This window comes from Amphiura filiformis, chromosome 2 (genome assembly GCF_039555335.1).
Source record: "Amphiura filiformis chromosome 2, Afil_fr2py, whole genome shotgun sequence".
Taxonomy (NCBI): domain Eukaryota; kingdom Metazoa; phylum Echinodermata; class Ophiuroidea; order Amphilepidida; family Amphiuridae; genus Amphiura; species Amphiura filiformis.
Window position 1 is genome coordinate 69419540 of NC_092629.1, and position 13749 is coordinate 69433288.

A 13749-nucleotide genomic window follows, 5' to 3' on the forward strand; every position below is an offset into this window, starting at 1 on the left:
CGCCAATACATGTACCAACAAGACACTTACATTACAAAGACTACACCACACTTTCCGTTTTCACAGGGAAGTGGTTAGTCGGTAACACAAATCGCGGAAAAAACATCACTTTAATATAAATAGGCCTACCTGAAAATGTCACAGTCACTCCTTGGAAAATGTTGTTTTGATAATATACATACTAGAGGAATTATTCCCGGAGCCATGTCACCGTGAGATAACGGCATACATATACTAGTACTGTGCTTTCGGCGAGTAACCGTTAGGTCAAGTTCAACCTGTGACATTCCAATGTCTTTCCATATTATGCGTGGGCGCTATAGTCTTGAGGTCAAGACACAAAGTGAGAGTGTACGTAGTCGTAGGCACATCTACATCGTTTGCCCGGGTTCATTTTAAATCTTTGATCGAGGCTAACTTCCCTTTCACTATTTGAAATATTTGACAACTATTTATGCAAGAATATATAAATAATTGACTAGAACAAAATCGCAATAATTATTATTTATATTGACTTCATACATGTAGGTCTATGGAAAATGCAAATAAACGCGGCATCTTCAAGTTCATATGTAGGCTACACGTTTATGAATAAATTAAAATCAAATTTCTACTTGTAGAAGTTAAAATTTTTCTTTTAGGCCTACATTCTATTGTACATTTCCAATATTCTATCGATAAACTTAAGAAACGTTTAACAGACATCGGCGCAAAATGTTTTGAGAATGTTGCAGGCGGATGTTTTATAAACGTCGCGAAATAACGTTAACATTTTATAATGTCCACAAAACGTCATGTGAACGTCCTAATGAAACGAAATTAAAGCTTCAACATTATGACCAAATCACAACGTTTTAAAAATGTTTTAAAAACGTTTTGGAAGACGAAGACGTAACAGACCTACCCAGAACCTAACAAAAACGTTTTGTAAACGTTGTGTGTTTGCTGGGCACAAATGCAGGTTGTTAAGTAGTACTAATAACCACGTCTTGTGATATAGTACATCAATACGCTTTATAATGACCGTTCGAATACCCCTTTAAATACACCTTTAACTATATTGACTTGATGCAGGATACATTTCTCGATAAAAATCGCTGCATCTCTGCCCGGCATCTCTGCACATGTTTCAAAATTCGGCAGTCATTACAAAAATAAACAAACCCTGAAATATAACTATTCTTACCAAGCAATGCGGCACACAATTCATACACTTACCTACTTCCTGACCTCGGCAACGTTCCCGTATATTACTTGTACCAGATGCACCGTGTTTATACTGTTCTTTTCGGGACATATTGATACCTTTGCGTTTGTTTTTGATAGAGCAATTCACAAGGCGGTAGACGAAGCACATTCTCCCACTGTTCTCGTTGGATTATAATCTCCCAATCGATCCTGCGGTTGTTGATCAATAATCGTAGTGTCGCTGCACGGAGCATGTGCTCTATGTGTCCAACGGAGCATGTGCTATGTATCAATGTTTTTAAAAAAGCAAATAAAAATAAATAAATAAACAGACTTTTAAGTACTTTTATTAAAATAAAGAAAGAAAGCCAAGAAAAAAAAGCCAAATAAAAATAAATAAATTAACAAACGGACTTTTAATAACTTTTATTAAAAGAAAGAAAGAAAGCCAAGAAAAAAAAAACCAAATAAAAATAAATAAATAAATAAACAACCGGACTTTTAATAACTTTTATTAAAAGAAAGAAAGAAAGCCAAGAAAAAAAACCCAAATAAAAATAAATAAATAAACAAACAAACGGACTTTTAATAACTTTTATTAAAATAACTCGAGACTCAATCAGTTATAATTTGATAAAAGTATTATTAAAATAATATAAAATAAGCAACAGCAGCAGGACGGCAGTGTCACTGTAGTATAAGTACATCGATAATTCGATATGGTGATTGAGTCATAATAATAATCCCTCTTATTATCTATTATAGTCAGCGAGAACAGTGGGAGAATGTGCTTCGTCTACCGCCTTGTGAGCAATTCGGATATTTCAGACTTTTAATTATTACAAACTGCGCATGTGTAGTAAATCAATTACTACTAAGAATAGTCTCGGTACCAGCCGGTTTGTGCTCCTCCGTCCCTAAACAAACCGTCTGGCGACAGCCTCATAGTACGTCTTTTCTGATTGGCTGAACCCTAACCCGCTCACAAACTGGGTTTACAAATAAGGAATGTGATGCGCACGCATCCCAGTACTAGTGACAGCCCAGAATACGTAACTTACAGCCTGTATGCAACATTGATAAACACTGCACCGGGGATAAACATTATATTATTTGTGTAATAAAATCGGTAGTTTTCTTCACTTTTTCGACTCTACGTTTCTGTCAAGACAAACCAAATGCGTTAGAAAGGTGAGTGTGCGGAGTAATTGGTATAGTAATTTCATGGAGTCGTTTTCTCGAGCTCACTGTTTTATACTCAACAGTAGAGTAGAGTCAGTAGTGAGTACGTCGAGTCAACATGATTGATTCATGACATGCATGTATAAAATTTATTTAAAACATGATTAGTATGTACAGGACATTCAGAAAGCTTATACAGAACATGCAGAACACATGAACAGTGAGTGCAGTACGTATGATCTAGTTCGCAAGCATAAACTTAAAAAACAGTCATGACAGTGCAAAACAGCCGGGCAAAACAGACGCATATCATTTATCGGCATGACGTATCAATTGCATGCTGCAGAGTTCCATGTACTATGTGTAATCATGCAGCATGAATTCTGCAAATTTGTTTTGCACACATCCAATATGCATGCAGGGCGGTCGCGGCTGTAGCTGGGGGAGTATCGAGTATAATGGGGTGTGACACCCCCTAATAATTCTTAATTTTGTCGGCAAAAATTGACTGTTGCTGGCAAAACCATAGGCAAATTTAATACAAGAGTCATATAAAAATTAAAGTGTGTGGTTTTTACCAACTTGGGCTGTTATACAATATTTTTATGTAAAGTAACTAATGAAAAATAAACGATGACAAAAAAATGTTGAGGAAAAAATTTTATCCTCCCCCCACTCACTTTTTAGATTCTTGAGCTTTAATTGTTCTGGTTAAAAATTAAGGTCATCAATTCACAATTTTACTAGGCAAAAAAGCGAGATGGTAAGTTATCTTGAAATAATATATATTTTCTTAAGATATTAAAGTTATCTTGATATAATAAATAATCTTGATAATAAATTATCTTGAGATGATAAATTATTTTGAGATAATAATAAGGTAAATTATCTCAAAATAATAAATTATCTCGAGATAATAAATTATTTCAAGAAAATATTTTTTATCTGGAGATCATATATTATCTTATATAATCACCTTATCACTTATCTTCAGATAATCAATTATCTTGAGACAATCAATTATCTCGAGATAATCAATTATCCTGAGACAATCATTTATCCTGAGATAATTATCTCAAGATAAATAAAAAAAAAAAATTACATATTACATATACCGTACTCTATATATTTTTGTCCAGATAAAATATCTTGAGATAATAAATTTATATCTTAAGATAATTGATAACAAATTATCTTGAGATATGTATCATCAGTAATTATCTTTTTTTTTACTCATCACTCATCAATGCTTGTCATTTGTATTTAGTTTGCAGTTGACCAAGATATCAACATTAATGGAGATTAGAGATGAATGTGGGATTTCTGTGACAATTGACCTGATACTTACAAGTACCGGTAAGTAGAAACATGCGCTAGGTCAACTCAGCTTTTTTTTCTTCTTTATTTAGAATAGTGCCAACAGCAAAAGGACACAGAACTGTTCGGGTCAGTCAGTCAGCCCATAGAACAGGGGTTTCTTCCATTGCTTTACTGTATTTCAGTATCAAGTCCATTTTAATCCACAGCTCAAGCTTTCTTGCTTTAATATGGCTTTAGTTTATCTATATAACAAAATGAAGATTATTAGGATCTTGGTATAGAGACCAGTAACACTACCATGTACCAGTACATGCCATGTATATTTCAATATGCCATGACTTCTAAAAATGGGTGTGTTTCATTGTGAGTACTTCCATAGCAAAGTTAAGTGTTGGACACTGAAATAAGAAGCTTGTAATGTTCAAATCTTCTTTCATTCAGCAAATTCATCTGTTGAATATTCATGCTGGTAGATTTCATCCATGCAATAACTGTACAATGTAGACATTAATCATCCAGATGCTATTACAAGCATGAAAAAAGTTTTTATATTATGTAAAATTGTTATTATTGTCTTGTTTTACAGGGGTCATGCATGATGGTTTGGAAAATGGACCTTGTGATGGCTATACCATGGACATAGGAAACAATTAATTTTTGAATCAACGGAGGGAACTATTCTTGTTGGAGCTCAATGGATTATTCAACCTACGGATTTGTCACAAACTTCTCACATAACATTATAATGCAGTTAATGGATGTAAAGTACCAGCATTCAGCAAAAATCAATACGGTTGAATTAAGTTAATGACATGTCGAAGTCTGGCTATCTTTGTGACTAATTTGTGAAACATTGCACTATTTCCCTGTTTGATGCTTCAAAAGAACTCCAATGATAAAGGTTAGACCTGTACAATAAATGAATTGTGAAGAAAAACAGAACAAAAAATATTTAGGGCTCCAGAATTACACAAAAGATTGCATAAACAAGGGAATAATTGCGCCAAGATCATAACACAGGAAACAGATATGATACAGGGTCTTTGAAAGAGCTGTGCAGTCAGAAAATTTAATTTGTGAGAACCGTAATATATAATGCCACAACAAAAATGATGTTGCTTGGTAAAGCATCTGCCACATATTTTTTTGAATTTTAAAAATTGACCCATCGGGTCTGGAATGACAACAATTTGAAAATTACACCTCAAAGTGTAATCGTTTCCACAAGTCAAATTATGATGCATGAATAGGAACACAAATTCAATTTCCAACGGTACAGTTCTTCAGAGACGCCCTGTATACTGCAAAGCAGGTTATTTTAGCGGTATACTTTTTTTTCATGATTTTAACTGTTTTGAGGTTTCTTGTATTCAAGTTTTGGTTATTACAACATATGGTTCAAAAATAATTATTGCAAGCTATAAAATTTACGCTTCTGAAATTAACAGCAAAAATAAAAAACCTAGTGAAAATTTCCGCCTATGCAGTAATGGTGATAGTAATCAACAAATGCTACAGTTTTGATGAAACTGATCTCACAGCTTGATTTCAAATTGTTTATTATTAAAAAGAAAATGTTGCATCACCTGGAATGACTCTGTAACTATGTAACAAAGGAAGTAGAAGTGGTCATGAGTATGGCGTAGGGGTGGTCTTAACCCTGCAGAATTATGGAAACTTTTGAACCTCATAAAATTTTTATTTTTTTAATTTAAAAAAATAGATATATCTAGGACTTTTTTTTTATCAACTTCACCAAAAATATCTGAAAGTCAGGCTTTTAAAAATTATTTTTGAGAAAAATTTAGCATTTTTCAACCTTTTTTTGGTGAACATTTCTCAAAGTTGGTCAAAATTCCATTTTTTTTCAAGGGTCCTAGATATCTATATCTAGTTTTTGAAAATTAAAAAAAATTGTTACATTTCCCCAAATAATTTGGATGAAAAAACGTTTTGTTCAAAACTGAGCATTTTTCACAAATTTGACCTCACAGATGGATTTGTCAATTTTTGCCATTCTTCACCCAATGGAATTTGGGGAGCTGCACATATAATTGGTGGAAGTGCTGATAGGTTTGTGCTGCAAACGGCCGTGGCCTAGTTGATGCGATCTGATTGTGATGATTCACCATGGCAGCGAAATTACAGTGCTTTAAAAAAAAAAATTAAATTAAAAAAAAAAAAAAATAGAGGATTAAAATCCTCTAAAATAGTAAGACCTAGGAAAGAGTGCTATATAAATCCAAAATGTATTTATTTTTTATTTTATTCTAAATTTGTATACTTTTATATACCTCAGACCAACAATTTAGCAGTTATGGGGCTCAAAAGTTTCCATTATTCCAGGGTTAAGACCAACCTTAATACCTAGTGTTGTCCAGGTAACAAGCCATTCTTGGTAAAACTATTCTTTATTAGAGTGGTAATGACATGTAAAACAATTAGAGACCAGTGTTATCAAATGTGGGGCATTACATCTACTTGATCATTCATGGTGCCCAACATTTATTAACCTTGGTCCTTTTTGGCTCGTACACATAAACTGGAATGAAAGCCATTTTTTGTGGGACATGAGAGCACATCAGACATAATTTTCATTTTTTGAAATTCATATCATCGTAATAGAAATTTTATGACAAATTAATATTTTGACATTTTTCACATTTTTGATATATAACAGTCCTCGAATTTTTTTTTGGTGTTTTGGGAAATCCATATCTTCAATACGAAAGGTAAAATTTCCAATTGATCGCAGGCTTTTCATCCCACCTACATACACTATAAGTATAAATCATCAGATTTATAAAGTTTACTTCGAGTACTGTTAAATATCAAAAATATCAATTTTTAATCATTTGCCATATAATGTGTATTACATTGCAATTTCAAAAATCAAAATTATTTGATATCAAATTTAACACTGAAGAAAATTCAAGCAAAGCAAATAATTATGTTTGTAATTTATTATTCTTTTCATTGTTCACAACAAAGTCATGATTGTTAACATCATCTGTAATGTACAATGTTTGTGTTAAAAGTTACCAAATTTTTCTTCAATAAGGTAAGCAAATCTTCAGATACTATGTAAAGAGGTTTAATAAAATGTTCCTTTTATATAGCATGATTGATGGTTCTACTTAGAGTGATTGTAGTCATAAGAAATTATACATTTCATGTAAAACTAGCTCAGTTCGCTGACCATAAGGCCATCTATTGCCACATGACTTCGACTAAGTAAGTTGGGAGTGTTTCAAAATACTTGGATTTCCCTGACAATAATAGAAATAACTTGGAGCTGTAAACAGATGTAACGACAGTGGCGTGCGCAAAGGGGGACCATACCCCCACTATTGCTGAAAAGTCAGGAGAAATGGCCCAGTCAAGGACACATTTTGAAAAATTTGGGAATCAAGACCTATCCTCCACCACTTAAAAAAACTTGCAGATGCCACCGTAATGATAGCCAGATTGTTTTGCTGTGACTTTTATTTTTACCAATTACATACTGAAGGTGCACCAATTTTTCAAAATGTGTCCTTGACTGGGCCATTTCTCACGGGCACAGGTAGGTACATCATTGCCAAGGTACCAGGCTGGTACACACAAAGTACCTACACAGTACCAATACTGCTACTGCACAGGATCTACCAGCAGTGGTACTGCACTGGTCCCACACTGGTAGTACTCCTGGTACTGCACAGTACCAGCCAAGTACCTTTGGCGATGGTGTACCTGTGCAGGAATCTGGTACTGTTACTAAGCTTGTTTGTTTAAACGGTCGCTCTGTGTCCAGTTGAAATTGGATTACGCATCTCCTTTCTCTTGGCCCAAAGGCTGACAGTAAAATTGTTCACTTGATTATTGGAAGTGGTCTTCTCTTCATAATATTAATCCTTAAACACTTGTTGTCACAGTCCACTGCTTAGATTTAATTTCTTGATTGGAATGTATTACCGGTAATCAAAAAGTTACTTGTGGAGTGCTTGTTATCACACATGGCACTGCAGTACACTGCACCGCTAAACAGACTTGCAGAGGAATGTTTATCACAATATGCTGAATGTGGGTCCTTATATCGACAACCAGGTGACTGAGTTTCCAGGCCTTGGTCAATCTTTCTGTAAATTTTAAAAGAAATAGAATAAAATATTTTATTGTTTCACATCGGACAAGTTGGTAAGGTGCAGTAATGCCTTATCGGGGGTTCCAGGGGGCAGCGCCCCCAAAAGCTCATGGATTTTAAGGTTTTTCAAAGGGCCAGATTGGGTATTTCCCCCTTTTTTGTTCAAGATTTATGTGAAAAAATTATTAAAATTACCGTGCGCTACTTCGTGCGCCACTTCGACTGACTCCAAGCGCCACAAGATGGCGCGCGCGCCTTTCAGTTGAGAAGGCTTAACGATTCTGATCAGTGCTGGCCCGATGCCAGTCACTAAGCTTCATTCACTGTGAGCTACGTTGCACTGGCATACCAATTACTGATATTAAATTAGTTAAAAGGGCATTTCATGACAATCCATAGCCTCATGGCCCCACTTTTTTCAAAAAGGTTGAGATTTTTATACCACTGGAAACCTCAGGCTACATATTATTTCGCTCTGGTATACCAGAACGAAATTCAAATTTGATGATATTTTTGCTAAAGGAATTAATCTGCAAGAAATATTTGGTACCGGTACATTTAATTTTTTGAGAAAAGTGAGGGATCCGGATGAGGCTGTGGATCACGGAATGACCTTTTAATTAAGTTTGTACTGTAAAAATAAAAGGGAATTTGGCCGGGGGAATTTGTTACTGACTTGATTTAGTAATACCAACAATCTACCCCGGGCTTACTACACTATTCAAACAGTGCAGCTTGCATACATTGTACGTATTAAACGTACGTATAGCTATTTCATCATTACGTGTCGTAACTTATTCAACTGTCTTCTTGGGCTCTGATGGAGGCTATAAAAAGCCTATAAAATGCCCACCTTAAACACCTAAATTACACTGCATAATCTAATAAATGAGTAGGAGTTAGAAGACTTCTGCTGCCAATCGGGTCCAATTCCATGTGTGTACTTGTTGTACCACTTGGAGAGAACCGTGTCAACACCATTTCTTGAACTCGTTGACTGATTTGGCTGTTACTAGCTTACTTTAGCTTACCCGGGACCATTTTTAATATACTCACTTTATTACAGCACTCAAAACTGGCATACAGATTCAATCCATATTGTAGTTCTACTCGAATTTCCACAACTCCACAGCATACACCAACGTTGTTTACATTCTCCGCACATGAGGGTGCACTACACCAAATCCTTCCGCATTTGGTGTAACCCTTCATAGTTCCGGTTAAAAATAGCACCTATGCGAAATATATCGGCGTCCCGAGGGAACCAAATTTGAGTGACTCTTGGTTGTTTTGATAAAAAAGATAGAATAGGAGCTCAACATTACATATCTGTTCAGAAAATTTTCTGAATCGAATGTGCATGGGTAATAGGCCATCGGAACAATATCATGGCCGGAACTGGTAAGGAGGCGAGCGTGTCGGCTGAAATTCGGGATGGCGCTGTTCAGGAGTTCGTATCTTTTAAGTTTGTCTTAACTTGTCCCAAAAATTAAATTTAAATAAAAGTTTAATCTTTATTTAAGACACTAGTTTGATCAAAATATTAAAAATGTTGTTACATGGGGTAGAAAAACAAACTTACTTTCTTGTATTTTCCCGTGTATTTCAATGGGACGATTATTTAGTGGTGTGTGCCCTTCGAAGACTCATTTTTAAATGCTATGTACATGATTAATACCTGATTTTAAGTGCCAAAAGTTGAGATTTTTGACTGAAACTGATGTTTTTGCAAAGAAAAAAAGTCTGTTTTTCTATTTCCGTCTACAAATACGCGATTTCATTCTTAAACGCACGAGAAATTAGCTTCAAAACGCAAGTTCCCGTTGAATTGACAATTTAAGACCGTGCTTGAAATTGAGCTATTTTGGCCCCAATATCATAGAAGTGGTCACTTTTGGTTATCTCGGTGCTGAAAAAATGAAACATCTTTGGAATTATTTTGATGCCAAATGTAATTATAAGATCAAAACTCAATTATAACCGTTTTGAAAATAATCACTGAACCTTTAATTGGTTCTCAATAGACATTTAAAGTCAAAGCATACTATATTATGGCCTAATGATGACAAAATAACGGCATTTTTATCTCATGACCAAATGTTCAATTCCCAAGAGAGAAATTTATCAATTAATTCTAATGATGGGGTTTCTTAATTTTAGATCTTGCAAAAATAATACACGCAACTTGGAAATTTAACATTTTAGAGTGTCAAATTACCGTTCTATCTACCCATAACACCCCCCAAACTTAAGGCATATGCCTATTGACACGTCTTTATATTATGCATGATCTAAGAGTGGGGGGTGAAATGATCACATATGTCGCTTTTCGGTCATGTTAAATTTGTGATTGTACATATATTTTTGTAAACAAAGTCACTTTCCTGATGTTAATGGGATTATAAATACAGTTTAACATGGTCCAAATGTTGCTCTGGCCCTTGAATGCTGAAAATTGCGAAAAGTATCATTTTTTCACCCAGTCCAAGCTTGTTTGGAGCCCTGTTTTATAAGTTTGGAGTGACTAGCGATAAAAAGCAATTACACTTTTTTAGGATGTTGACCACTGATTCCAAAAATAAAGAATATCAAAAATATTTTTTCTTATAAGGGTGCACTACACCAAATCCTTCCGCATTTGGTGTAACCCTTCATAGTTCCGGTTAAAAATAGCACCTATGCGAAATATATCGGCGTCCCGAGGGAACCAAATTTGAGTGACTCTTGGTTGTTTTGATAAAAAGATAGAATAGGAGCTCAACATTACATATCTGTTCAGAAAATTTTCTGAATCGAATGTGCATGGGTAATAGGCCATCGGAACAATATCATGGCCGGAACTGGTAAGGAGGCGAGCGTGTCGGCTGAAATTCGGGATGGCGCTGTTCAGGAGTTCGTATCTTTTAAGTTTGTCTTAACTTGTCCCAAAAAATTAAATTTAAATAAAAGTTTAATCTTTATTTAAGACACTAGTTTGATCAAAATATTAAAAATGTTGTTACATGGGGTAGAAAAACAAACTTACTTTCTTGTATTTTCCCGTGTATTTCAATGGGACGATTATTTAGTGGTGTGTGCCCATGACTGAACCCGGAAGTCCCTGTTGTGAGTCGCTTCCTGGTTCCGTTCACGTGACTCTGCTCAGCCAATTGAAAATGTTTTTATATCTACGCTTTTGAATATTCATTAAAATTCATTAACCAATCAGCGATTGTCAATTTCAGGCTGTCGCCAGACGGTTTGTTTAGGGACGGAGGAGCACAAACCGGCTGGTACCGAGACTATACTAAGAACAGCCCGTAGGATTGATTTGATTGGCCAAAACCAAAAAGATGACCCCGTAAAATAAATGATAAGGGAGCGATCGTTATTTATGGCAGGGGGGGAATGGGTAAATTTAGGGGAACACGAAATTTTTTGTGGTCTTGAGGGGGAACCTGACATTTTAGTTGAACCAGGAGGGGGGATTGTTAAATTTTAAATGGAGAAAATTGGGAAAACAAGGGGAACGCGAAATTTTGAGCGGACGCGAGGGGGAACGCGAAATTTTTTGTCGATATTTTTGCCAAAACACCCATTCCCCCCCCTGCCGTAAATAACGATCGGTCCCTAAAGTTCGATAAAGGTCAAGCCAGTGAAAATAGATTCAGTTCATTCATTCTCTCGTTCCATTTTCATTTCATTTCATTTCATTTCACTTCATTTCATTTCATTTCATTTCATTTCATTTCATTTCATTTCATTTCATTTCATTTCATTTCATTTCATTTCAACCTTTCTTTCGATTTTTCTCTCTTTCTTTTCATTACAACCTTTCTTTTTCATTTCTTTCTTTCTTTCTTTCTTTCTTTCTTTCTTTCTTTCTTTCACTTTTTCCTTCATTCTTTCTTCCATTTTACTCATTCTGTCTTTCTCTTCGATTATATAACTCTTTAACATCTGTTGGATTAGGGGAGTGTTCATTAATACTTTGGTGGGGGGCTGGTCTTCCTCCAATTTTTCGGTCGAAAACTTTTTTGACCCTCCTCGATGGACCGCTAAACTTTTTGACCCCCTCTTTTGACAGACAAAACTTTTTTGACCCCCCCCCCTCGATTATCATAACAAACATTATACTAAATAGGCCCCTAGTGTTGTTTCCAGTGGTGTGGTATCTGGGTCACATGTCATTGAGGGAGGTAAATGTTTGAAACATTCCCGGTGGGGCAATTGCGCATGAAATACAAGCACAAGGAAATTTTCATTTTATACTTAATTTATAGATTTGTCCCAAATCAGGGTGTTTATCTGATTTTACAGGTATTAATGAAATAGAGGATTTATTTTGAGGTTCATAGGTACATCAGCATATAATTTGGATCCGTGTCTATTATGATAGTACAAATGCAAAAATTTGGCCATATTGAAGCTTGAATGGTCAAATATTGTTAAAATTGGAACTAATTTATGCAAAAAGGTAAAATGGTCAAATATGAGATTAATTTGGTCACACAAATGTACACAGGTATCAGTTTTGGCCCCCAAAGACCGTGGCACCTGGGCCTGTGCCCACTCTGCCCTATGGTAAATCTACCCAAGGGCCTATGTGTACAAAATAATTTTGCAATAAGAAATAGTAAACTGAAGTGTGCAGTTTACGTGCAAAGAAATCCAATGTATTTGCAATATTTTCTTGATTTAGTTGTATTTTGATCAGATTGGTACATAATCATGTTTGAAGAGATATCAAATTCTATGATAAAAAGTGTCAGTATTTGTTAGACCAACCCAGATGTTGCATGTTGCTGATTATCTTTAATGTTATATTAATTAATATATGTGCCACTAAGTGCCATCATTTTTGGCAAAAGCATTGAAAACCCAAACTTGCTCATGTTAAAAGTGATATAGAAGGTCTCAATGCGCGAAAAATTGTGGGTTTTTAAGCGGAAAACTTTTTTGGCCCCCCTTTCATACCACCTAAAACTTTTTGGTCCCCCCTCTTTTAAGGTCCAAAACTTTTTGCCCCCCCCCCCCACCAAAGAATTTCTGAACACTCCCTATAGTATAGGCCTATAATACAAAATTACAACCAGAACTACTTGTCAACATATCCCTTCTTACTTTCTATTAGACTATGCCATATTCGATTTTAGATATAAAAATATGTTATTAACAGGGGCGTAGTCAGCTTTTTTGGTCGTTGGGGGAGGGGGGAAAAAAAAACAAAAATTACAGTTGCATCATGCATCACATAGAGACTGTGTATGTCTTCGAGCTTCCAAAATAAGGCTTTATTGGGACGATGTGCGCGCAAAAATTTGGTATTTTTCATTATTTTCGGCCATCATCGGGATGGAAATATTTAGGCCTACAATGCGCGTGGGTAGCTCGCAAAAATTGCGTATTTTACACTATTTTGGCCCATGATCGGGCTAAATTTTGGTAGAAATGGGGCTCCTTGCCCCTTTTCTTTTCCTTTGCCCGCCTCATTTTCTCTTTCATTTTTTTGTCAGAGGAGCACTCTGCCCCTGACCCCTGACCTCCCCCCGGCTATGCTACCGGTACTGGTTATTGATCATGATCAATGCATTCAGTTGAACTCAAAATTATATATATGCTTATGTTTATTCATCAAAGTCATCTAGTAGTAAGTGGTTATAAAAAAGTTTATAATTTAAATTAGTGACAGTAAAAGTAAAGTAGGCCCATAGGTATAGGCTTTTATTATAGAATACAACATAATTATTATTATACTTCAATCCTGAACAATTCTGATTTTAGAATCTATCACAGTTTCGCGAACTGAAAGCCCGAGTAAAAATCTTGGGAAGCTAACAAACAGAGGGAGTACGGTGACTGAAAAGATCAGATATATGAAAATGTATCAATTGTACACAAATTAATACAAATCAGAGTTTTGTGCATAGGCCTAATAGCAAGGGTATGCACAGTGG

General features: G+C 35.3%; 1 protein-coding gene and 1 long non-coding RNA gene across 2 annotated transcripts in view; one reads left to right on the forward strand and one right to left on the reverse strand.

Annotated features, from left to right (window-relative positions):
- LOC140146557 (uncharacterized) overlaps positions 1-1329 on the reverse strand; it is a 418513-nt gene extending 417184 nt beyond the window's left edge. Inside the window, exon 1 of the mRNA XM_072168431.1 lies at positions 1219-1329. Within this exon, the coding sequence (XP_072024532.1) occupies positions 1219-1297 (79 nt within the window). The 5' untranslated portion in view covers positions 1298-1329. The remainder of the gene's footprint in view (positions 1-1218) is intronic.
- Positions 1330-2083: 754 nt separating this feature from the next.
- LOC140136687 (uncharacterized) lies at positions 2084-4456 on the forward strand. Its single transcript, XR_011856751.1, has 3 exons — positions 2084-2379; positions 3638-3726; positions 4277-4456. It is a non-coding gene; the product is annotated as an uncharacterized lncRNA (long non-coding RNA).
- The last annotated feature ends 9293 nt before the right edge of the window (positions 4457-13749 follow it).